The sequence below is a fragment of the Pongo pygmaeus genome, chromosome 19 (assembly GCF_028885625.2).
Source record: "Pongo pygmaeus isolate AG05252 chromosome 19, NHGRI_mPonPyg2-v2.0_pri, whole genome shotgun sequence".
In the NCBI taxonomy this organism is placed as follows: domain Eukaryota; kingdom Metazoa; phylum Chordata; class Mammalia; order Primates; family Hominidae; genus Pongo; species Pongo pygmaeus.
In genome coordinates, this window is record NC_072392.2 from 98,358,642 (window position 1) to 98,384,606 (window position 25,965).

The 25,965-nt window shown below is 51.3% G+C and overlaps 1 protein-coding gene across 2 annotated transcripts in view; it reads left to right on the forward strand.

Moving 5' to 3' along the window:
- The window catches only part of CCDC40 (coiled-coil domain 40 molecular ruler complex subunit), a 67,510-nt gene extending 42,025 nt beyond the window's left edge, over positions 1-25,485 (forward strand). For both annotated transcript variants that reach the window (XM_054456585.2, XM_054456583.2), the window contains exons 11-20: positions 4,763-5,006; positions 5,093-5,275; positions 9,886-10,131; positions 11,138-11,351; positions 12,746-12,915; positions 13,159-13,250; positions 14,958-15,078; positions 20,193-20,381; positions 22,165-22,323; positions 24,405-25,485. In XM_054456585.2, coding sequence (XP_054312560.2) covers positions 4,763-5,006; positions 5,093-5,275; positions 9,886-10,131; positions 11,138-11,351; positions 12,746-12,915; positions 13,159-13,250; positions 14,958-15,078; positions 20,193-20,381; positions 22,165-22,323; positions 24,405-24,653 — 1,867 coding nt within the window. In that variant the 3' untranslated portion in view covers positions 24,654-25,485. The remainder of the gene's footprint in view (positions 1-4,762; positions 5,007-5,092; positions 5,276-9,885; positions 10,132-11,137; positions 11,352-12,745; positions 12,916-13,158; positions 13,251-14,957; positions 15,079-20,192; positions 20,382-22,164; positions 22,324-24,404) is intronic.
- The last annotated feature ends 480 nt before the right edge of the window (positions 25,486-25,965 follow it).

Sequence of the window (25,965 nt, forward strand, 5' to 3'; positions counted from 1 at the left end):
GCAACCTCTGCCTCCTGGATTGCAAGGGATTCTCCTACCTCAGCCTCCTCAGTAGCTGGGATTACAGGTGCCCACCACGACACCTGGTATTTTTAGTAGAAACGGGGTTTCACCATGTTGGCCAGGCTGGCCTTGAACTTTTGACCTCAGGTAATCTGCCTGCCTCAGCCTCTCTAAGTGCTGGGATTACAGGTGTGGGCCACCGTGCCCAGCCTAAAGTATGTACATTCTTTAGACATGATGCTATTGCACGCTTGATAGACTGCAGTAAAGTATGCACCTTCTGTATGCACCGGGGAACCAAAAAAGATTGTGTGACTTGCTTTACTGTGATACTTGCTTAATTGCGGGGGCCTGCAACTGAACCCGCAGTATCTCCAAGGTTCCGGCTCAATGTAACAAATGCTTGCCGGCCGCAGCGGCTCACACCTGTAATCCCAGCACTTTGGGAGGCTGAGGCAGATCGCTTGAGCTCAAGAGTTTGAGACCAGCCTGGGCAGCATGGCAAAATGCCATCTCTACCCAAAAATACAAAAAATTAGCTGGGTATGGTGGTGCATGCCTGTAATCCCAGCTACTTGGGTGGCTGAGGCAGGAGAATCTCTTGAGCCTGGTAGGTGGAGGTTGCAGTGAGCCGAGATTGCACCACTGCACTCCAGCCTGGGTGACAGAGCGAGACTCCGTCTCAAAAACAAACAAAAAAGCAGCTGCTGCAGTGTTTTCCCAAGTGACTTGTTCCAATTTGCATTTTCTCCAGCAGTTGATGAGAGTCCCAGTTGCTGCACGTCCTCGCCAACATTTGGTATTATCAGTCATCTAATTTTAGCCATCAAATATAGCCATTAGCAGATGTGTGGTGCATCGCATTGCGGTCTGAGCCTGTGTGTCCCTAATGACTAGCGATGGTGAGCATCTCTTCCCTGGCTTATTTGCTATTCCTGTGCCTTCTCTGGTGAAGCAACTTCTGCCCATTTTTCCGCTGAGTGGCTTATCATTGAGTTGTAAGAGTTCTTCATATCTTCTGGAGACATCTTTTATCAGACGTGTGCTTTGAAAATATTTTTGTCCCAGTCTGTGGCTTTGTCTTTTTTACCTCTTTACAGTGTCTTTTGAAGAGCAAAAGTTTTAAATTTTTGTGAAGTCCAGCTTATTAAATTTTTTCTTTCCTGATTCATGCTTTTTATGTCTTCTCTAAGAAATCTCTAAGGGTCAGGCCAGGCACGGTGTGGCTCACGCCTGTAATCCCAGCACTTTGGGAGGCCAAGGTGAGCGAATCACGAGGTCAGGAGATCGAGACCATCCTGACTAACACAGTGAAACCCCGTCTCTACTAAAAATACAAAAAATTAGCTGGGCATGGTGGCAGGTGCCTGTAGTCCCAGCTACTTGGGAGGCTGAGGCAGGAGAATGGCATGAACCTGGGAGGCGGAGCTTGCAGTGAGCCAAGATCGCACTGCTGCACTCTAGCCTGGGCAACAGAGCGAGACTCTGTCTCAAAAAAAAAAAAAAAAAAGAAAGAAAGAAAAAGAAATGTCTAAGGGTCACAGGGTCACAAAGATTTTCTCCAAAGTTTTCCAGGTCTTGCTTTTAGGCATCTGGTCCATGTCAAGTTCACTTCTGTTGTGGTATGAGTGGAGTCCAGGCTCAGGTTTTGTGTGTCTCTCTCTAGTTGTCCCAGCACCACTTGTTGAAAAGACTGTCCTTTCCCTATTGAAATCCTGTGACACCTTTGTCAAAGATCAATGTATCATGTGTGTGTGTGTCTGTTTCCAGACTCTCTATTCTGCTCTGTTGATCTTTTTGTCATTCTTTCACCAATACCACATTGTGTTTCTAACTAGAGCTTTATGGAAAATCTTGAAATCAGATAGTCTGAGTCTTTGATGTTGTTTTACAAAATTATTTTGGTTACTCTAGGTCCTTTAGGTTTCCATTTAAATTTTAAAACTTGCTTGTCAATTTCTGGGGAAAAAAATGCCTTCTGGGATGTGACTGAAATTACATTGAGTCCATAGATCAGTTTGAGGAGAATTGAGGCCTTAATAATATCAAATCTTCTGCTTCATGGACATGGCAAATCTCTCCAGTATCAGTATCTTTTTTTTTTTTTTTTTTTTTTTTTTTTTTGAGTCAGAGTCTTGCTCTATCACCTGGGCTAGAGTGCAGCGGAACAATCTCAGCTCACTGCAACCTCTGCCTCCTGGGTTCAAGTGATTCTCATGCCTCAGTTTCCCAAGTAGCTGTGAACACAGGCACACACCACCATGCCCGGCTAATTTTTTTTGTATTTTTAGTAGAGATGGGGTTTTGCCATGTGGGCCAGGCTTCCTTTCTCTATTGATAGTGTCTTATCCTTTAAATAAGTTTTTATTCAAATATTCAAAAAGTACTTTCTTTTTGGACTAGAATAATACCTTCCATATTTTTCTCACATCTCTCCCCAGTCTTTCAATTCTCTTTCCCAAGCAACCTGTTACTGTTTCATAAAGGCCTTTTCGGATAGATTTCGTGCATACATATGCATTATTCTCGGGTGTTTATCTCTCCACTTAAAAAATCACCCGCGGCCGCTTAGTGTCTCCCGCTCTGCACCTTGGTTTTTCTTGTGCTGTGTCTTAGAGTTATTCCATATCAGAACACATAGAAATCGCCGTTGTTCTTTTCAGTTCTCTTCACACTGTGTTCTAAATGATGCCTGTGCCATAATTTAATCATCCTCATCCATCCATAATGAGGCCCTTTCCTGTTTTTTGGCTTTTTCTGATCTCATCAGTGCATCAACAAATATCCACACACATTAAAAATAGATACTGGATCGCCGGGTGCAGTGGCTTACGCCTGTAATCCCAGCATTTTGGGAAGCTGAGGTGGGTGGATCACTTGAGGTCAGGAGTTTGAGACCAGCCTGGCCAACAGGGCAAAACCCTGTCTCTACTAAAAATACAAAAAAAAAAAAAAATTAGGCAGGCGTGGTGGCACACGCCTGTGGTCCCAGCTACTCGGGCGGCTGAGGCATGAGAATCGCTGGAACCCAGGAGGTTGCAGTCAGCCGAGATCACGCCACTGTATTCCAGCCTGGGTGGCAGAGCGAGACCCTGTCTCAAAAAAAAAAAAAAAAAAAAAAAAAGAAAGTTACTGGACGTCCAGGCGCAGTGGCTCACACCTGTAGTTCTAACACTTTGGGAGGCCGAGGCAGGTGGATCACTTGAGGTCAGGAGTTTGAGACCAGCCTGGCCAACATGGCGAAACCCCCATCTCTACAAAAATACAAAAATTAGCCGGGCATGGTGGCACACACCTGTAATCCCAGCTACTTGGGTGGCTTGAGGCTGCAGTGAGCTGAGATCATGCCATTGTACTCTAGCCTGGGTAACAGAGTGAGAGACTGTCTCAAAAAAAAAAAAAAGAGAGAGAGAGAAAGGAATGAAAGGAATGTTTAGAGTACAGCAGAACATCTCAGAATAATAGGAAAACATGCCTCACACACACAAAATTCAAATCCTCATGCTGAGGCCTGAGAATGACTTGAACCCAGGAGGCAGAGGTTGCAGTGAGCCAAGATCGTGCCGCTGCACTCCAACAAATACAGGATTTGAATCTGATTATTTTATTTGAATCAGTATTTTAGATCTGATTATCCGATATCTGTGTTTTAGAGCTTGACGTTAATTACAGGTATCTCATCCCAGCATGCTGAGAGGAAAGACAATAGAATTTGAAGTGGGCCCACTGGTGTTCCCTCAGCCACACCGTTTCCCGCGGACCTTGGGCTGGTGATTGAAATGCTCTGAGTCTCAATGGCCACATCTGTAAAGCTGGACTATTTCCTTTCTAGGATTATTGTCATGGTTAAGGAAGATAAGCAGATGAGAACCCCCAGCCCAACGTCTGACCCACGCGTCACTTTCCTTCTCCCCATAATCACAGTACAAAAGAGTTGTCAACTTGGGCTTTCGATAGGTAATAGTTCTCTTGATCTATTTGAAAATAATAGTCAATATTTGGCTATTGGGTGCAAAAATACAGTGAGAGAAAAGGAATGAGGCCCAGTGTTCGATGGCACATCACGGTGACTATGGATCACGGTAAGTTATTGTATATTTCTGAATAGCTAGAGGAAAAGATCTGGAATGTTCTCAACACAAAGGAAGGATCATGTGTGAGGTGATAGATGGCCGGTTCTCCAGATTTGATCATGACATGCTGTATGCTTGTGTCAAAATATCGCATGTACCTCTCAAATATGTACCAATCTATCCATAAAAATTTTTAATACAAAAATTTTTTAAAGATTTGGCTGCTATTGAAAGAGTTGGTTTCCTGCTGGGTGCAGTGGCTCACGCCTGTAATCCCAGCACTTTGGGAGGCCAAGGCAGGCACATTGCTTGAGCTCAGGAGTTGGAGACCAGCCTGGGCAACACGGTGAAACTCCATCTCTACAAATAGAGTTTAAAAATTAGCCGGGCATGGTGGCACACACCTGTAAACCCAGCCACTCAAGAGGCTGAGGCAGGAGACTCGCTTGAACCCGGGAGGCGGAGGTTGCAGTGAACCGAGATCGCACCACCGTATTCCAGCCTGGGTTACAGAGTGAGACTCTGTCTCAAAAAATAAATAAATAAATAAATAAATAAGAGTTGGCTTCCTAATTTATTTGTGCATTGAGTTCACCTTAGTGAGCTCCCTTGTGCGGGGCGCAGCTCTGTGCACTGGCTCTCTGATGTCTCACACGTAACGGGCTCTCCCCGCTGCATTTCTGCAGAGAATGCCAGCATCAAGCCAAATCCATCGACAGCGAGATTGAGGCCTGTAAGAAATCCATCACGAAGGAGGAAGAAAAGAACGAGAAGCTGGCGAGCATCCTGAACCGGACAGAGACGGAAGCCGCGCTGCTGCAGAAGCTCACCACCCAGTGCCTGACCAAGCATGTGGCCCTGCAGAGCCAGTTCAACACCTACAGGCTCACCCTGCAGGACACAGAGGATGCCCTCAGCCAGGACCAGCTGGTGAGGCCGGGCCCGCCCCACAGGTCACACCTGGCACACGGTGGTGCCTCTTCAGGCACGTCCACCCTGTGGCTCATCCTCTCCAGGAACAAATGATACTCACGGAGGAGCTGCAGGCCATCCGCCAAGCCATCCAGGGCGAGCTGGAGCTCAGGAGGAAGACGGACGCTGCCATCCGGGAGAAGTTGCAGGAGCACATGACCTCCAACAAGACCACCAAATACTTCAACCAGCTCATCCTGAGGCTGCAGAAGGAGAAGACCAACATGGTAGGCCCCTGCCCCGGGGGGGGGCTGTGCGAAGCCCCCTGCAGCCTGGGCATATGAGGGCAAAGCCGTCCTGCGGGCGGAGAGGGCGTCAGTGTGAGCAGAGGGCCCTCCTGTGCTCACTCCTTTCCATGGTGTTCAGGTTGTAAGGGTGATACATTTTTACTGTAGAAAACCTAGAAATAGGCCAGGCGTGGTGGCTCATGCCTGTAATCCCAGCACTTTGGGAAGCCAAGGCAGGTGGATCACCTGAGGTCAGGAGTTCGAGACCAGCCTGGCCAACATGGCGAAACCCTGTCTCTGCTAAAAATACAAAAAATTAGCCAGGTGTGGTGGTGTGCGCCTATAATCCCAGCTACTCGGGAGGCTGAGGCAGGAGAATTGCTTGAACCTGAGAGGCAGAGGTTGCAGTGAGCTGAGATCATGCCACTGCACTCCAGCCTGGGTGACAGAGCGAGACTCTGTCTCAAAAAAAAGAAAACTTAGAAATACAGAAAGGCATAAAGAAGAAAATGAGACAGCTCTAGGCCCACCATCCAGAGGCAACTTTTTTTTAAATTTGGTAAACTTCCTTCTGGAAATTTTTAATACAGAAATACATTTGCTCCCACCCACAAACACACACGTAGTCATTCTCACACACACAAACACATTCGCACACACGAACACACATGCAATTGCACATGCCCCCATGCACACACAAGCAAACGCAAACTCATACAAACACACACAAACTCCTACACACACACACACACACACACTCAAACTCCACACATACAAACTCCTACACACACACACTCAAACTCCTACACACACACTCAAACTCCTACAAACACACATACACTCAAACTCCTACACACACAAACATACACTCAAACTCCTACACACACAAACATACACTCAAACTCCTACACACACACTCAAACTCCTACACACATACACACTCAAACTCCTACAAACACACACACATACACTCAAACTCCTGCAAACACACACTCAAACTCCTACACACACAAACACCTACAAACACACACACTCAAACTCCTACAAACACACATGCATACACTCAAACTCCTGCAAACACACACTCAAACTCCTACACACACAAACGCCTACAAACACACACACTCAAACTCCTACACACACACATGCATACACTCAAACTCCTACAAACACACAGACACTTTCAAACTCCTACACACATACACTCAAACTCCTACAAACACACACTCAAACTCCTACAAACACACACACACACTCTCAAACTCCTACAAACACACACACATACACTCTAACTCCTACAAACACACACACACACTCAAACTCCTACAAACACACACACACACAAGCACACACCTTACACAACACTCAGGCCCATTTTCTTTTTCTTATTTATTTATGTATTTTATTTTTTGACACAGGGTCTCACTCTGTCGCCCAGCCTGTGGCACAATCACAGCTCACTGCAGTCTTGAATCTCCCGGGCTCAAGTGGCCCTACCACCTTGGCCTCCCAAAGCCCTGGGATTCTGGGCCTGAGCCACTGTGCCCAGCCCCCAGGTCTGTCTGCATCCATTTGTGATTAATATCACTGAACTATGACACAGAGAGAATGGGAGCCAATGAATCTTTGCTGCTTGTGTGGTTTTTCATTTTGTTGTATTGACCATATTCAACATAACATTTCCTCATGCCACCAAATAGTCTTCAAAAACCTAAATTTTCATTTCTGTATAACATCTTATCCTACAAATGTACATATTTTGTTTACTAAGTCTCTTGTTAGGCACTTCAGGCTGTTCCTAGTTTTTATTTTACCTTATTTTATTTTGTTGTTATTTACTTATTTTTTTGAGATGGAGTTTCGCTCTTGTCACCCAGGCTGGAGTGCAGTGGTGCCATCTTGGCTCACGGCAACCTCCGCCTCCTGGGTTCAAGCAGTTCTCCTGCTCAGCCTCCCAAGTAGCTGGGATTACAGGCGTGCGCCACCATGCCCGGCTAATTTTTGTATTTTTAGTGGAGATGGGGGTTTCACCACGTTGGCCAGGCTGGCCTTGAACTCCTGACCTTGTGATCCACCCGCCTCGGCCTCCCAAAGTGCTGGGATTACAGGCGTGAGCCACCGCATGGCCAGCTGCCAGCCAAAGGCTGATTTCCCTGAGGGGCCCTGGAGTGTGACTTTGACGTCCATGGCAGGGCACCCCCGATGGTGAGCTCACGTTCGCATCCCCTGGGATCTTGCTTTATCCTTTATCACCTGTGGTGGGGGTGGAGGGGACTTGTGTCCTTAGAAAGAACAATTCCTTACTCGAATTGTTTTTTCTTTGCCTCTTCCCGAGGGGTAACCACCTCCCCGCCACCCCGCCTCAAGCAGGCCCCTTTGGAGGACCCCTAGAGTCTACCACAGGCTCCACCATTTCCAGGGCACATCCTAGCAATGGGGCCTGCCCAACAGTCCCCATTTTAGTCTCAGAGGAGGGTGACGGATTCCCGATGCCAAGCTCTGCCAGTTTTGCCCTCCTGAGGGGTGGGAGAGGAGCTGGCCAGGCAGAGCTGAAGGGCGTGGTGGGTGTCAAGGAGCCCATCCAGCCGTGCTGCTACCAGCCAAGTCCAGTTCCCAATCCCCAGGCCCCAGGCCTCCAGGCCTCCAGGCCCCCAGGCCCCCGCCCAATAGGTCATACATGTTCTGCTGCCAGTTTCCAGAAGAGGGCAGCAAAGAGTCTTGGACCAACAAATTCGTCTATTAGGACAATTTTCCAACCGATGCCAGTCCAGCTGTTGAAAAGAGTACCCCCCACGCGATGTTTGAATTGCTCAAAGCCCCATGGGCTGATAGAAGGTGGGGTGGGGAGGCATATCTGGGAGGAGGAGCAAAGTGTGGATGGGCGGGACCACCCATCTGGAGCTGCGGTCAACCATGGGGTCCAGGCAGTTAATCCAGGGATGGTGTAGATGCCTGGGGGGAGCCAGGGTGGGCTCCAAAGGGACCACAAACAGCCAGGAGTGGAGCGGGGCGGGGGGCAGGCCTGGCTGTGACAGGGGGAGGGACTGAAGGGGACTTGGAGCCACAGCCCCTGCAGGGCAGTTGGGGAGGGGGGAGGCAGGGAGTCCTTGGGGGGCCCAGATCTCAGGGTGACCTTGGCAGAGGAGGAGGCTGCGAGCTGACATTCCCACGCAACTCCAGACGCTGGAAGCTTCCACTCTAGGTGGGCAGAGACTGGGTTCCACAACCTGGGGACGTTGGGTCTCCTGGGAAGTCACCCATGGTGGCCGGTGAGAGACATGGAGCCCACAGGCATGGCAGGAGGAGAAGCTCAGATGGCCCTGAGGAAGCTGGGGTAGGCGGGAGCCACAGTCCTGAGAGAGCCGAGGCCTTGTGTGGCAGGAGCCGACGGGCAGAGGTGGTCAGGGCAGACACGGGGCCCGAGGCCATCTGTCAGAGTCATGCCCTGGGAAAGAGGACCCTGTCCCGGTGGTGACAGCATCTCCCTGTTCCCAGAGCAGCTCTGGCCACACCACTGCAGCTGTGACTGCCACTGCCTCACTCCTGATTCTCACAAACGTCCTCTCGGTAAACCCCCCCTTGCCAGAAGGGATCCAAAGTCTGTCTAATGCCTCCAAAGAGCCCACAGAGGAGGCCAGCACTGGCTTCTCAGACCTGCCGGACAGCAGGAGGGGTCAGAACCCATGGAGGAACCAGTGGGTAACAATTGTTTCTTGCTTCATAAACTGCTGCAAATGTGATAGAGTATAGCACAGCCATTACAACTTACAGAGCATAGGAACATAAGACACGAGTTACCAGATTAAAAAGCAGGTTAGCATCCAGTGTGTAGGGTGTGATCCTATTTTTATTTTGGAGACTTATATAGAAAAGACTGGAAGGAAAAATGGATTCAGATGGGAATGGTAGCTAACTTGTGTCAGAATTGCAGGCAATTGAATGTGTTCTCTGTCCTGGCCTGTATTTTCACATTTCCTCACAATGTGTGTGCTACGATTTAAGAAGTGTGTTGGTCTGTTCTCACACTGCTGTAAGGAAATATCTAAGACTGGGTAATTGATAAAGGAAAGAGGTTTAATTGACTGACAGTTCCGCATGTCTGGGGAGGCCTCAGGAAACTTACAATCATGGCAGAAGGCGAAGCAGGCACCTCCTTCACAAGGCGGCAGGAGAGAGAGAGTGTGTGAAGCAGGAACCGTCAAACACACAAAACCATCAGATCTCATGAGAACTCACTATCAGGAGAACAGCATGGGGGTAACGGCCCCCATGATCCAGTCACCTCCCACAGGGGCCCTCCCTTGACATGCAGGATTATGGGGACACAATTCAAGATGAGATGTGAGTGGGGACACAGCCAAACCACATCAATAAGAAAAGCTAATACTATGATCTCTGTTTTTTGTAAAAAGCCGACATCTGGGTTCCAACAAGTAGGTCCCTTGCTGGGTCCTCGAGACGGCGGGAAATCCAGCCTCCTGCTCTCGTGACTGTGCGTTTGGAATTTCTCCAGAGGAACATCCTGACCGTCAGGGAACGGTGGATCAGCAAACTCGTCTCGGGCCTCTGGTGGAGGCAATATTCACAGGTATTTATTTTCATCAATTCAGATGACACATCTTTCCAAAATCGACGGTGACATTGCCCAGACCACCCTGGACATCACACACACCAGCAGCAGGCTGGACGCACACCGGAAGACACTGGTGGAGCTGGACCAGGACGTGAAGAAAGTCAACGAGCTCATCACCAACAGCCAGAGCGAGATCTCCCGGCGCACGATCCTGATCGAGAGGAAGCAAGGGCTCATCAACTTCCTCAACAAGCAGCTGGAGCGGATGGTCTCCGAGCTGGGGGTGAGGTCCCAGGCAGGGAGACGCGGTCCCCGGCTGACTGTGGTGCCTGGCGGGGCAGAGCCCCCTCAGATCCCCCACGATCAAACATGAACTCCTGGAAGGCGCAGAACTGCCTCTTTCCCTACCCGCTCTACAGACAAAATGGCACGTGTGCCAAGCGCTCTAAGTCACACTTTTCTGCACAGGGCCAGAGAGTATTCAGGCTTTGTGGCCAGTTGGTCTGTCTGGCAGTGACATGGCTCTGCCTCCATAGCGAGAAGGAGCGTAGGTAAAAGGTAAAGGAATGGGCACGGCTGTGTCCAATCAGATGTTATTCAAGGCCACTGAAGTCTGAATTCCAAATAATTTTCACCCAGCACGAAATATTCTGCTGCTCTAAGAAAAGTGGCCTAATGCGTTTGAGGCCTGATGCCATAGACGTCATCCAGGTCCCTGTACTCTCAAAGCCCCTTTGGGTCCCAGAGGCCCCACCCACCCTGCTGGTGCACCCACCATGGGGAAGCTAGAGGGGGCTCCAGAGCCCCTTAGCCGTATTTCCTCCAGCAGGGTCTGTGGCTTGCGGCCCTGCTGAGAGCTAACTTGAGCCCCTCAGCCTTCGTCCAGTTTCATGACCTCAGGGGTCCAGGCACTCTGCGGCCCACTCACAAAGACCTTTGAGCCCAAGAAGGCTAATTTTATTTTCCTTTTTTTTTTGAGACGGAGTCTTGCTCTATTGCTCAGGCTGGAGTGCAGTGGTGCCATCTCGCTCACTGCACATCTGCCTCCTGAGTTCCAGCGATTCTCCTGCCTCAGCCTTCCAAGTAGCTGGGACCACAGGCGTGCACCAGCACACCTGGCTAATTTTTGTATTTTGGGTAGAGACGGGGTTTCACCCTGTTGGCCAGGCTGGTCTTGAACTCCTGACCTCGGGTGATCCACCCGCCTCAGCCTCCCAAAGTGCTGGGATTACAGGCGTGAGTCACTATGCCCAGCCCTAATTTTGCTTTTTGATGAATATCCCGTCTAGGGGGAAGAAGTGGGGCCCCTGGAGCTTGAAATCAAAAGGCTGAGCAAGCTGATCGACGAGCACAATGCCAAGGCGGTCCAGGCCCAGGTGACCTGGCTGCGCCTGCAGCAGGAGATGGTCAAGGTGACACAGGAGCAGGAGGAACAGCTGGCCTCCCTGGACGCATCCAAGAAGGAGCTCCACATCATGGAGCAGAAGAAACTACGAGTAGAAAGTAAGAGCCGCCGTGCCCAGCCCTGCAGTGATGCTCAGACAAGCTCTGGGACACGGGCACCTCCCAGGGGAGGGGCACTCAGTGGGGCACATCGCTGGATTTGCACGCAGCCTTAAAAGCAAATAACAAACATGCATACTCCCCGTATTTTGTAAATGTGAACCACTGCCTGCCCAGCTGCCCAGTTCGCAGTCACAGCGGGAGGGTTGAGAAATGTCACGAAATGTCTTCAAGCTCACAGACTTCAGAGCTCTCCTCGAGACAGAAGCATGGAAGGTTATCATCCCCGCCAAGCCAGGGTACTCAGGTGGAAACACTGGCACGGGAAGAGCCAGGGTCCTGCCAGGCAGGCTCCTGGTGCTGTCCCCACATCACCTCCAGTTGGGCTTAGAAAACCATTCCACCAGGGCTCCCCAACCCTTCTGAGGCCCAAGGGGCTGCCAAAGTGCCAGGGTGCCTGGAATGAGGGAGGTGGGCATCCTTCCTGGACCACTGTGCACCCACATGGGCCACCTGCGGAGACATCCCGGGTCTCGCCTGGTCTTGGGTTGGGGATCCATGCTGGTCAGGCCTGCAGCAAGGCCCCCATGGGAAATGCTGCCCAGACACGTCGTGTGCCCTTCTCGGAGGTCCTGTTGCCTCTCGCCCTGCCCTTCTTGGGTTGCCCAAACCCATCTGTTGGTGAGTAGCAAGTCCCAAAAGACCCTGTGGAGCTGTCAGCTGAGTATCGGTGTCCCAAGGCAAGAGCTGCCGAAATACCATGCTGTGAGATGGGGAGGATCACCCATGGAGAGGGCAGAGAGAGGGGCTCACATGCCCATGCCCATGCCCTGGGGCAGTCAGAGCACACCGTGGGGACAGCAGGAGGAACCGGAGAAGCCCTGTGAGGAGTGGCCAGCGGATGAACCAGCTGTGGCCTCTTGTGCCCTCCACCCATCTTAACATCAAGAAGAGCTGTTGTTTTCTGCCCCTACCCCTGAGCTTGGCTGGGGCAGGGCAGGGGTCTAAGGGCCCCCCTCTCCTGGAGATTCACAGTGTCTGAGCATCAACCAGGTCCCTGTGCTCCACAGATTTGCAAGTGTCCTGGGGGAGGGAGCCTGGAACCTCCCACACGCCCTGCCCACACCTGCTGGCTGTCTCCACAGGCGGGTCCTCTCAGTTCCGTTGGAGGACCAGGCTTTGGGAGCTTAGCAGCCAAGAAGAGACCCCCTCTCCTCTCCTCTGTCCTGGCAGGGATGAGATTCAGGCAGGAGCGCCAGGAACGACAAGAGGGAGGGGATGAAGGGAGCTACAGGGAGAGACAAACCCTGGCTCACCTCTCGGACACTGCTGCCTGCGGGCGAGGACCCATACCCTCCCGGGGTCTCTCCCTGAGTCTGTGTTCTCTGCCGTAGGCAAGATTGAGCAGGAGAAGAAGGAGCAGAAGGAGATCGAGCACCACATGAAGGACCTGGACAACGACCTGAAGAAGCTCAACATGTTGATGAATAAAAACCGGTGCAGCTCGGAGGAGCTGGAGCAGAACAACCGGGTGACGGAGAATGAGTTCGTGCGCTCGCTGAAGGTCCGGCCGTGTCCACGCGGTCCCGGGGCTCGGGACGATGGAGGGCGGGGGTACAGTCCTTGCGGTGGGTGTTCTGCACCAGGACGTAACTGCCACATCCGTTCAAGATGCTTGTGGGGGGATTAGAAATCCAGCCCGCAGCCCTGCCCTCAGTGCCAGGACGGAGGGCACCAGCCCCAGCATCTACAATCCCATGGCCCTCCCGACAGCTGTCCCGCCCCACCCCCCACCCGCCCCATGCAGGCCTCTGAGAGGGAGACCATCAAGATGCAGGACAAGCTGAACCAGCTCAGCGAGGAGAAGGCGACCCTCCTGAATCAACTGGTGGAAGCAGAGTGAGTCCCAGTCTCCAGCCACACGTGGGTCATGACGGTCACTGCACCTGCAGGCTTCTGTCCATTGAAGACCAAGTAGGAGGCCGGGTGTGGCAGCTCACACCCATATCCCAGTGCTTTGGTCGTTTTTTGTTGTTGTTGTTTTGTTGTGTTTTTTTTTTGTTTTGTTTCATTTTGTTTTTAGACAGTCTTGCTCTATCCCACAGTCTGGAGTGCAGCCGTGTGATCTCAGCTCACTGCAACCTCTGCCTCCCGGCTTCAAGTGATTCTCTTGCCTCAACCTCCTGAGCAGCTGGGATTACAGGTGTTCGCCACCATGCCTGACTAATTTTTGTATTTTTAGTAGAGATGGGGTTTCACCATGTTGGCCAGGCTGGTCTTGAACTCCTGACCTCGGGTGATCCGCCCGCCTCAGCCTTCCAAAGTGTTGGGATTACATGCATGAGCCACCGTGTCCAGCAATCCCAGTGCTTTGGGATGCCAAGGCAGGAGGCTCCTTTGAGGCCAGGAGTTCAAGACACGACTGGGCAACACAGTGAGACCCCATATCTACAAAAATGTTTTAAATTGGCCAGGCATGGTGGTGCACGCCTGTAGTCCCAACTACTTGGGAGGCTGAGGTGGGAGGATTGCTTGAGCCCAGGAGGTCAAGGCTGCAGTGAGCTAGGATTGCACCACTGCACTCCAGCCTGGGCAACAGAGCGAGACCCTGTCCCTAAAAGAAGAAAAAGACCACCTGGGCATGGGTCTGGAACCCACCCTAGTGGATCCCAGATTCCCCACAGAGTCTGTCTACCACCCTTGGTGGCAGCTCTTGAGCCAAACGAGTTACTGCTAGAAATTGAAGGGCTTTCTTTGTGATAAAGTTTTTAAATATCCATTATTTTATGGTGTCTGATTATTTTATTTTAAATATCCATTATTTTATGGTGTCTGATTATTAAAGTAACACACACCCAGCTCTAAACATTTTAAACTATAAAATGCATGCAAAGTAACCAGGGAAAATTGCATATAATTCCAACACCCTTGTCTTCCCAGAAAACCAATGTGTAGCTATATTCCTTTCTTGTTTTGCTCTGTTTTTTTACACAAATGGGATTGTTTCAGAAGTTCCCCCTTGAAGCATTTTAGTATTTTCGTGGCCATCTTTCCGTGTCACACACGTGGGCCCACAACTCCCTGTGAAAAGAGTGTGGAGCAGGCATGGTGTGGAGGCACCGTCCTTTTTTCAGCGTGCTCCGGAAGGGATGAATAGCTCAGGGATCGCCTGTTCCTTGCGGTTTGATAGAATCTAGGCAAAAAACCATCTGGGACCAATGCTTTGGGGGGCTTGTATCTTTGGTGACATTTAAATAGCTTTTAGACTATTGGTGTATTCAGGCTTTTTACTTTTTCTTACGTCAGCTTCTATCAATTATACTGACTTTCTCAGCTCCTACAGTTATATATCCCTGTTCTCTCTCTCTCTCTGTTTCTTCCCCACCCCCATCTCCCTCCCTCCCCCTGTATGCCAGAGGTTGGCAAACGCTTGCATAAGGAGCCCAGTAGTGAACATTTCAGGCTTTGAGAGCCTCACGCTTTCTGTCGCAGCTGCTTGGCTCTGCCACTGCAGCTTGAGAGCCTTGTAAAGCCTTAGAGTGTGAGCTCACCGAAGCATCAGAAGAAAACTCCTAATTTCTTACACTGCCTCTCCTACCTCTAAAGACACCAGATTATGCTTTGGGAGAAAAAAATCCAACTGGCAAAAGAGATGCGTTCCTCAGTGGATTCCGAGATCGGCCAGACAGAGATCCGGGCTATGAAGGGCGAGGTCCACAGGATGAAGGTGAGGGGAGGAGACCGGCGTGGCAGGCCCTGCTGGGTGCCAGCCCTTGGGCTCTGGAGACCTGGCCACACCAAGGCCTCGGCTCCCCCGGGGCTCCTGTGGGAACCACACTGGCCACATTGGCTGGTGGCAATGGGTGAGATTTCCGGGGAGCGACCCACTCCAGCAGAGTGACCTGCACTCCAGCCGAGTGCTGGCAAAGCGCACGTCCCCCTTGACCCAGCTTTCACGGCACTCTTGCTCTTAATGTGCAGAAATATTGCAGAACAACACAGGACACATACAAGTGCGTGCATGTCATTTCACAAAACGCTGTTTTATTCCTACTCCATGTAATCACAGCACTCTGGTATTTTTAAATGCCAGTTGTAACCCTCAAACTTCGTGACCCTCTAACATATCCCACTGTGAGACAGAGTCTCACACCACAGAAGGGTTCAGAGAACACCCCCATCTCATCCCTCACAGCCGTGTTTTCTCTCCACGGTCACAATTTGATTTCATTGCCTTTAAAAGGGTGATAATTAAATTGCAAGTGGTCATCAAGCTAAAGGTTCAGGGCCTTAAGGATACCAATAAGAGCAGTTCATAAAATAAGTGGGCCTCACTTTCACAATGCCATGCTAAATAAAAATTCCTCTGCTGAGTTATTTTTCAGATCAAGTGCATATGCTAATGAGATGTTGTGTTTAAAAATACCAAATTTAATTGACTTTTCACATTACAGAAGCCACGTGTGTTTGCTGGAGCAAGACAAGCTCTCCCCCACAGAGTGGGGGGCAAAGAGAAGGTCCGGGCTGTTCCTCCCTGTCCCTTCTTCCTCGGCTCCCCCTCCTCAGCCAGGGTGACTATGTCAGCCGCTGCAGGGATAAGGCCTCTCACCTTCTCAGATCTCACACAAATGCACAGGCAGGGCTTGCCTTGGCCCTACATGGATACTAACCCATTCTTTAACAGTTACAATATATACTATGGATATTTCACAATTTATTGATACAGTCCCAGGTTGGTGAAAATTCAGGTTGTTTCCAATTTGTTGTTGGTGTTATTGTTTTGTCCTAGACACAGTGTGTGTTAGGGTTCTCCAAAGAAACAGAACCAGTAGAATACACACACACACACACACACACACACACACACACACAGAGAGAGAGAGAGAGAGAGAAAGAGAGAAGAGAGATTTATTATGAGAATTGGCTCTTATGGTTATGGGGGCCAAGAAGTCCTAGGATCCGGCATCTAATCTGCAGACCCAGGAGAGCCCATGATTCAGTCAAGCCTGAGGCCTGAGAAGGAGGCAACGGTGTCATCCCAGCCCAGTGTTCCCCCACCCCCACCCTGCCCCACCATCTTCTTCTGCCTTTTTGTTCTACTCAGGCCCTCAACAGATTGGATGATGTCACACACCCTGGCAAGAGGGATCTTTACTCTGTCCAGTGGTTCAAATGCCAATCACTTCCAGGGACACCCTCACAGATCCACCCAAAACAGAAATCATGTTTTCCCAGCTATCCAGGCATCCCTTAGCCCAGTCAGATTAACCAAAATCAGCCATCGCACAGCATTATAATCACATCCTTCCTTACTGGTTTTTTTTTTTTTTTCCTTCTAGACTAGGTTCCCAAAGGTGAGATTACTAGGTCAAAGGGTGTGTAAATTCTGACTGTAACAGCCTGACAATTACTTGTCTAAAAAGCACATGGCGGCAGTCATATCCATACCTTCTCCTCAGTTCTGGTGTTATTTATCTATCTTTTTTTTTTTAATTGAGGATTTTCAGTTGAGTGGAAGCTCACAGCTTAGGGCATTCAGCCCTATGAGGATTTTCTGGGTTTTTTGTTTTGTTTTGTTTTGTCTGTTTGTTTGTTTTTTGTTTTGTTTTTGAGACAGACTCTCTGTCGCTCAGGCTGGAGTGAAGTGGTGGGATCTCGGCTCGCTGCAACCTCCGCCTCCCAAGTTCAAGCGATTCTCCTGCTTCAGCTTCCCGAGTAGCTGGGATTACAGGTGTGCGCCACCATGCCTGGCTAATTTTTTGTATTTTCAGTAGAGACGGGGTTTCGCCATTTTGCCCAGGCTGGTCTCGAACTTCTGAGCTCAGGCAATCCACCTGCCTTAGCCTCCCAAAGTGCTGGGATTATAGGTGTGAGCCACTGTGCCCAGCCAGCCCTACAAGTTTTGATAGAGACGTACAATCATGTAGCCACTGCCACATTGTGATATATTTCCTCGTCCTCAAATTCCCTCATGCCCTCTGTAGTCAGCTCACCACACACCCCAGCCGCCCTGACAGCCACCAGTCTCTCTCCATGCCTGTTGTTTTGGCTTTTCCAGAATGTCACATAAATGGATCAAACAGGGTGAGACATATTGAGCCTGACTTTCCTTGCTTAGCCTCCTGCATTTGAGATTCTTCTGTGTGGTGAAGCCCAATTACTCAGTCTGTTCTCTTTTTTTAGAGACAGGGTTTTGCTGTGTCACCCATGCTGGAGTGCAGTGGTGCAGTCATGGCTCACTGCAGCCTTGACCTCGTGGGTCCAAAGGATCCTCCTGCATGGGCCTCCCAAAGTGCTGGGATTACGGGTGCACACCACGGCACCCAACCCTCAGTCTGTTCTTTCATGGATCATTTCAATAGCTTATCTAAGGAGCCTTTGCCTAGCTGAAGGTCACAAAGAGCTTCTCTTCTGTTTTCTTCCAGAAGCTTCCTGCTTTTAGGTTTTACATTTAGGTCCATAATGTATTTTGAGTTAAGTTTTGTGTATGGTGCAAGTTGTGGACTGGGGTTTTTTTTGCATTTAGATGTCCACTTGAGTCAGCCCTGCTTGCTTCTTGAAAAGACTGCCCTTCCTCCACTGAACTACCTTCCCGTCCTTGTTGAAATCAGCTGACACGTTTGTGTGGGTTCGTTTCTGGGCTGTTTTGTTCTACTGATTTCTGTTTCTGTCCCTTCACCAATGCCCTACTGTCTTGATTTCTGTAACTCTATACTTACGAAATTCCTCCGACTTCCTTAAAGACAGAGTTTCGCTTTGTTGTCCAGACTGGAATGCAGCGGCGCTCACACCTCAGCTTGCTGCAACTTCAGCCTCCTGGGTTCAAGCGATTCTCCTGCCTCAGCCTCCCGAGTAACTGGGACTACAGGCACGTGCCACCATGCCCAGCTAATTTTTTGTATTTTTAGTAGAGATGGGGTTTCACCATGTTGGCCAGGCTGGCCTTGAACTCCTGATCTCAGATGATCTACCTGCCTCAGCCTCCCAAAGTGCTGGGATTACAGGTGTGAGCCACTGTGCCCAGCCAGCTGATTTTCATATTAGGCTGTTTTCGTATTTCTCTCTCTCTCTTTTTTTTTTTTTTTGAAACAGAGTCTCACTCTGTAGTCCAGGCTAGAATGCAGTGGCACAATCTCAGCTCACTGCAACCTCTGCCTCCTGGGTTCAAGTGATTCTCCTGCCTCAGCCTCCTGAGTAGCTGGGATTACAGGCATGCACCACTATGCCTGGCTAATTTTTGTATTTTTGGTAGAGATGGGATTTCACCATGTTGGCCAGGCTGGTCTCGAACTCCTGACCTCAGGTGATCCACAGGTTTCGGCCTCCCAAAGTGCTGGGATTACAGGCGTGAGCCACCACACCCAGACTATTTTCTTATTTCTTAACATTTTTTAGGAATTCCTTATATATTCGGTTATTAACCCCTGTCTTTAATACCTATTGAAATAGTGTCTCTGACCTATCATTGTCTTTGCCCTCTGTTTAGGGGGTCTTCTGCCACACAGACGTTTTAGTGTTTCTTCGTGGTTCCAAGTCACTTTATGGCACATTTTAAACCTGAGTAAGCTTGGTCTCCCTTCACCCTGCTTATATTCAGGATGCTTGCCTGTTTTTTCTTTTAAATCAACTTTAGGCATAACTTTCATAAGATAAAATGTGCTTATTTTAAACGCAGAGTTTGGGCTGGGCGCGGTGGCTCACGCCTGTAATCCTAGCACTTTGGGAGGCCGAGGCGGGTGGATCACTTGAGGTCAGTTCAAAACCAGCCTAGCCACCATGGGGAAACCCTGTCTCTACTGAAAATGCAAAAAAAAAAAAAAAATAGCCGGTCGTGGTGGCAGATGCCTGTAATCCTAGCTACTTGGGAGGCTGAGGCAGGAGAATTGCTTGAACCTGGGAGGTGGAAGTTGTGGTTAGACAAGATTGTGCCACCGCACTCCAGCCTGGGCAACAGAAGGAGACTCCATCTCAAAAATATTTTTTTATAAAAAGGCTGGGTGCAGTGGCTTATGCCTGCAATCCCAGCTTTGGGAGGCCAAGGCGGGCAGATCACAAGGTCAAGAGATCGAGACCATCCTGGCCAACATGGTGAAACCCCATCTCTACTAAAAATACAAAAATTAGCCAGGCATGGTGGCAGGCACCTGTAATCCCAGCTACTCAGGAGGCTGAGGTAGGAGAATCACTTGAACGCAGGAGGCGAAGGTTGCAGTGAGTTGAGATGGCTCCACTGCACTCCAGCCTGGTGACAGAGCAAGACTCCGTCTCAAAAAATTTAAAAAAAAGAAGCACAGTTTGGTGGGTTCTAACACGCGCACACATCTACGTAGCCACTGACACCATCAAGACGTAGAACCTTTCTATGACTCCAGAAAGTTCCTGTGCATCCTTGCAGCCAATCCTCACGCTACAACCCAGTCCCCAGCCCCAGTCCTCCACCCAAGCCAAGGTGCATTGTCACAACTAAGAAATTAACCTCCATGCAATACTGCTAACCAAACTACAAACTCTAATCAGATTTCACCCATTTTCTCAATGAGATTTTTTTCTGCTGCAGGATCTGACCCTGGCTTAGTTGCTTTTAGTTCTCACACCTCCTTGGTGTCCTCAGGTCTCGGCCATTTCTCCACCTTGCACTGTCTGCCTGTGGATTCCGGGTTCCCACCCACGGCTGCTGCCTCCATGTCCCTTGTTCCTCCTGGCGGCACAGGCCTGTTTCCCCGCCGATCCCCGTGCGTGTCACCGGAGGATGAGCGAGGCCAGCGCCCCGGCCACTCTCTCTGCGGCTGCAGCTCAGGCCTGCCCCAGCCCCAGCCCCAGCCCCTCTGTCCTGTCTCCCAGGTCAGGTTCGGGCAGCTGCTGAAGCAGCGGGAGAAGATGATCCGTGCCATGGAGCTGGCGGTTGCCCGCAGAGAGACCATCACCACCCAGGCCGAGGGGCAGCGCAAGATGGACAGGAAGGTGCTCACCCGCACCGACTTCCACCACAAGCAGCTTGAGCTGCGCCGGAAAATCAGGGACGTTCGCAAGGTAGGGAGCAGTGGAAAGGAAACAGGGTGCCTGCTCCTCTCTCTGGGATTCAAGGAACACTCCAGGAAGACGTCTTGCTGGGTCTGGGGTGAGGATGCAGAGGCTGCAGTGGGGGCGTGCTCAGCACTGCTAACCTGCTGCTGGGTGCTGGGTCTGGGGTGAGGATGCAGAGAGACCGTCCCCAGTTCTGCTAACCTGCTGCTGGGTTCCGGGCCAGGGGTGAGGATCCAGAGGCTGTTAGAGGGGCGTGCTCAGCACTGCTAACCTGCTGCTGCCACGGGGCCTGTCTCTGGGAGATTGCAGAATGCCCGCACCGGACAGAGCTGCTGACACCCAGAGACGGCCGTGTTTCAGCCCCTCCCTGCATATCAGAGGTGGCATCGGGAAGGCACAGAGTTCTGGGGAAGAGGCCGGCTCATGCTGGGAAGCCCGAGTGGGCACCAGGGACCAGCTGATGGGAGCATGGCGGGCGCCTCGAGAGCCTGCATCCCCATACACCAGGCCATGTCCACTGAGCCTGTACTGGGAGGGCCCAGCTGGTGCTGTCCGGTGCTTACCACCTCAACTGTTGCCAGCCAGGGGCCCTGCACTCACACTTCCCAGGTTGGCCCTACGGCCCTGCTGACCCGCTGTGTGACCTCGGAGCATGTGGGCCTTTCCAGACCTGTAGGGCCTTGTCTGCTGGGGGGTGAGGGGGGCTGAGTTAAATGTGACAGCAACCACAGCCGTGGGTGGGGAGATGGCCTTAGAGACAGCTGACAGCATCGCTTGGATCCACGCTGGACCATTCCTGACTGGGGCATACGGTCTGACCTCCCAGAGCCTGTGAAATGGGTGCCCACCTCTCAGAGTCACCCAGAGGGTTCCCTGGAGAGTGCTGAAGTCACCCCTGTAAGGAAAGGCTAGCCAAAAATGACAGACATGCCTGGGCTGCTCATTTGGAAGTAACTGGAAGTTTCTGGAGAGAGGCGGCAGAGCGGCCTCTTCTCAGTCCTTTTCCACTACATTGGCTACTCCTGATGTCCATCCCTCCCTCAGCTTCCTAGCCCGGCCCCTGACCACTCCTCGCTGCCCTGAGCACCACCTCGGTCCCCTGCCAGGACCCCCATGCCCACCCCTCACCTCCTGTCTGCTCCAAGCAACACTCAAGTCCTCCAGCCCCAGGCCCTGCGCCCCACACGATGCCTTCACTGGTGGGTCCTTGTCCTTACCCCTGCCAGCCCCACCCCAAAGACCTTCCGTGTCCCCAGCCAGCCCTGAGAGTCACTGTGTCTCCTCCATCACCCCCTGGGCCATGTCAGCTGCCAAACGCTGTCTGCCCGGCTTTTCTTTCTCTTAATTGTGCTGCTTTCCCCGAAGGCGGAACGAACACCACACAGATGGCCCCAGCCTCGCTCCTCCCTCAGCAGAGGCCCCCACCCTCCTCTTTCCCAGGCTCCCCAGCCTGCCTCTCGGCCCTTACAGCCTCAGCCCTGCCCTTGGCACACGGCTGCTGAACTGTGCCAGTCTCCTGCGTGGGGACAGACCCACTGCACAGGGAGCCCCAGAACCGCTCAGGCCCCCATCTCTCGGCCACGCCCGCCTTAAAGGAACAGTGTGCAGTGTGGGCTGGCTGGGCCTGGCACCTCCCAGGCCTCGCCTCTCCAGCCCTCCCATTTCTCTTTGGGAGCCTCCCTGGATGGAGTGTGTAGAAGGTGCCTGGCAGGTCCTCCCAGCCTGACTCTTCCCTGTCCACCAAGCAGCCGGGCTGCAGGGGCCCAGCATGGTCCTGTGACTCTCCTAGGCCACCGACGAGTGCACCAAAACCATCCTGGAACTGGAAGAAACACAAAGAAATGTGAGCAGCTCCCTCCTAGAGAAGCAGCAAAAGCTGTCGGTGATTCAGGCAGACTTCGACACACTCGAGGCCGACCTCACCCGGCTTGGGGCCCTCAAACAACAGGTAAACGTGTCCCAGGAGGTCCCTGGGGATAAAGGCCGTGGAACGTGCCACTCGCACAGGGGTCCTGCGTCCCCTAGGTTACAGCCTGTCCTGATCCCAGGCCAGTAATAGCACCACCGGCTGCTCACATGTTTGTGGCTTTGTGATTTGTTCAATTGACAAATGTTGATGGAGTATCCATTATGGGCTGAGCTCATGTTCAGCGTGCGAGGGTTACAAAATAGAACACAGAAAACAAACATCCCTGTGCTCCTAGAGGTTACCTCCTGGGGCAGGAGGAGAGATGATGAGCAAAATAATTTTAAAAGATACAGTGTGTTTTAGCTAGGCATGGTGGTACACACCTGTGGTCCCAGCTACTCAGGAGGCTGAGGTGGGAGGATCGCTTGAGCCTGGGAGGCCGAGACTGCAGTGAGCCAAGGTTGCACCACTGCACTCCAGCCTGGGTGACAGAGGAAGTCCTGTCTCAAAAAGAAAAGAAAAGAAAAGAAAAAAGGAAATGGTGTGTTAGGTGGTGGTAAATGCTTTGGAGGAAGATAGACCAGAGAAAGAAGTGTCAGGGGCATTGGGGTGAACTGAGGGATTGACATTTTGAGTTAGGGTGATGCGGGAAGGCCCTGCAGAGCAGACATTGGAGTCCAGACCTGAAGGAGGGGACAGCCCACAAAACCACCCCAGGTGGACAGGAAAGCCCGGCAAGGCAGGAGCCTGAGACTAAGCAAGGGCTACCAGAGGCCAGTGGGGCAGGCTGGGGAGGTTAGGGTATGTAAGACCCAGGCAGAGAGGGCTGGGCCAGACTGTGTGCGGCCTTGGGGAGAGCACGATCACGACTTTGGACTTTTCTCTTGGGGAGGTGGGCACACGGAGGAGGGCGTTGGGGCTGAGAGGTGACTTGGGCTTTAGCGGGCTCCCCCGGCTCTAACATTGCATGTGGATGAAGCATGGATGCAGGGGGACGTCTGCGGCTATTTGCAGTGCTTCAGGGTGGCCCCTGTGGGGCTGGCGAGAAGCCATCAGGCTCTGCATATGCGTGATGCCAACATCGCCCAGTGGGATTCCTGCTGGGTTGGCTGTGGTGTGAGCAGAGACGGGGGTGGAGAATGGCTCCAAGGTTCTGGCCTGGCCAACTGAGATGATGAGGGGAACGTGCCTGGCACTGGGCCTGACACATCCAGGTATCAAGAAGGTTGCCAGGTATCAAGAAGGCACCGGGCACGGTGGCTCACGCCTGTAATCCCAGCACTTTGGGAGGCCACAGCAGGTGGATCACTTGAGGTCAGGAGTTCGAGACCAGCCTGGCCAACATGGCAAAACTCCATCTTGACTAAAAATACAAATATTAGCCAGGCATGGTGGCGGGCGCCTGTAATCTCAGCTACCCAGGCATGGTGGTGGGGGTGGGTGCCTATAATTCCAGCTGATTGGGAGGCTTGAGGCAGGTGAATCACTTGAAGCCGGGAGCCAGAGGTTGCAGTGTGCCAAGATTGTGCCATTGCACTCCAGCCTAGGTGACAGAGCGAGACTGCCTCAAAAAAAAAAAAAAAAAAGAATGCCTGCGGGTCGCGGTGGCTCACACCTGTAATTCCAGCACTTTGGGAAGCTGAGGCAGGCGGATCACGAGGTCAGGAGATCGAGACCATCCTGGCTAACATGGTGAAACCCCGTCTCTACTAAAAAAAAATACAAAAAATTAGCCGGGCCTGGTGGCAGGCGCCTGTGGTCCTAGTTACTCGGGAGGCTGAGACAGGAGAATGGCGTGAACCCGGGAGGCAGAGCTTGCATTGAGCCGAGATCGCACCGCTGCACTCCAGCCTGGGCGACAGAGCAAGACTCTGTCTCAAATAAACAAAAAAAAAGAATGCCTCCTAGACGGTGATGATGGATGACCCATAAAGGCACCGACCCAGTGCCTCTCAGCCTCTTCCCTGAGATCCAGGGGTGCAACACCTTCACGTCGTCCCTTTTCAAGTGTAGGTCTCGCCTCCTCTTCAGCATTTCCTGGAGTCTGAGTTTGTGGGGGGCCAGCAGGTGTCTTTCTTCCGGTTTGCATAGCCCTATATGGAGTTTCTTTTCCTACCTAGAACCTTTCAGAGATTGTGGCCCTGCAGACGCGCCTTAAGCACCTACAGGCTGTGAAGGAGGGGCGCTACGTGTTCTTGTTCCGCTCTAAGCAGTCCCTAGTGCTGGAGCGCCAGCGCCTGGACAAGCGGCTGGCTCTCATCGCCACCATCCTGGACCGCGTGCGGGACGAGTACCCCCAGTTCCAGGAGGCCCTGCACAAGGTCAGCCAGATGATCGCCAACAAGCTCGAGTCACCGGGGCCCTCCTAGGGAGCAGCCTGGATCCCGCTCTGCAAGGCCTCCAGGAAGAGATCCGGAATTGTGTTTATTATGAGGGACTTGGAATCTTTTGTGTTCCTAAAAACCACATGTACCCTCAGAAGGGCATCGTTTAAGAGAAATAAGCCAGCCCCACCCATATGAATCTTTTTAGCCACTCAGCAATTTAATAAACCAGGTAAAATCCTAGCGTTTCCCATGGCATCCCATCGCAAAGACAGAGCCTGTGACTGCAGACCCACACTCCCACACTGGGCTTACTCGTCCAGGTAACACTTTGGTTTGCAGCACTCCCAAATCTGCACGTGCCTCTCACAACACAGCGCTGGCACAGGTCCGCGAGCTGGTGGGCTGAGCAGAGGTGAGAAAGTTAAGGCGGCTCCAGCCAGCCGGGCCCGGGAGGCTGCTCCCCACCAACACTTCCCTCTACTAGGTGCATCTGAAAACCCACAAACCACCTTCTTTACCAGTTTTTCCCATCCCCACCCCTTAGAAAGCTCAGGTCCCTTTTCCTGCCCCCATGTCCCCATTTGAGTTAAATTCAGATCCACAACTTGCAGGAGAAAGTCAGTGGCCCCAGACACACTTAACAGGGTAAGCACTGAAATAAGAGCACGCTGGGGCGTCCACACCAAGGGACTACGCCCCAGTCTGCCCACCTACCTCTTCTCCATCATTAACCCAGCGCTCTTTCTCCCGGGACTTCCAACTACCAATGACCTTGGGGCTTCTTTGCAGTTTAAAGGGAAAATGCTCTACAAAATAATTTCACTTTCATACATTTCAGCAGAAGAATAAAATCTTTTTTCTGAATATCTAATAAGCCTTTCTGAGTAAGGCTTACTTATTCTAAAAGATTGTAGAAATACAGAAACTATAACAGAGGTGGAAAGGAGGGTTTTTCTTTTTTTTTTTTTTTTTTTTTGAGACGGAGTCTTGCTCTGTCACCCAGGCTGGAGTGCGGTGGCGCGATCTCGGCTCACTGCAAGCTGGAAGGGGGGCTTTTAATGCCCCTATGCCCCTACCCAGGAACAACACCTCTGTGTTTTGGTGTGGCTCCTTTTGTATTTTTCTGCATACACATTAGGCAAGTTAAGGTTATACTGTGTGTTTTTTGTATCTCACATCTAAAAACGTGCTCCTCTTAATGTAAGCATTTTCTCATTTTATGAAAAAATTCCCCGTGTCAGTTTAATGTTTTCTCAATTGTCAGTTTTATGGGTTATCACAATGTTTTGATTATTCCTTTCTGGAATAACTGTGAGTTATGAAGCACACTTAAGGACTTTCCAAATGTTGGCTG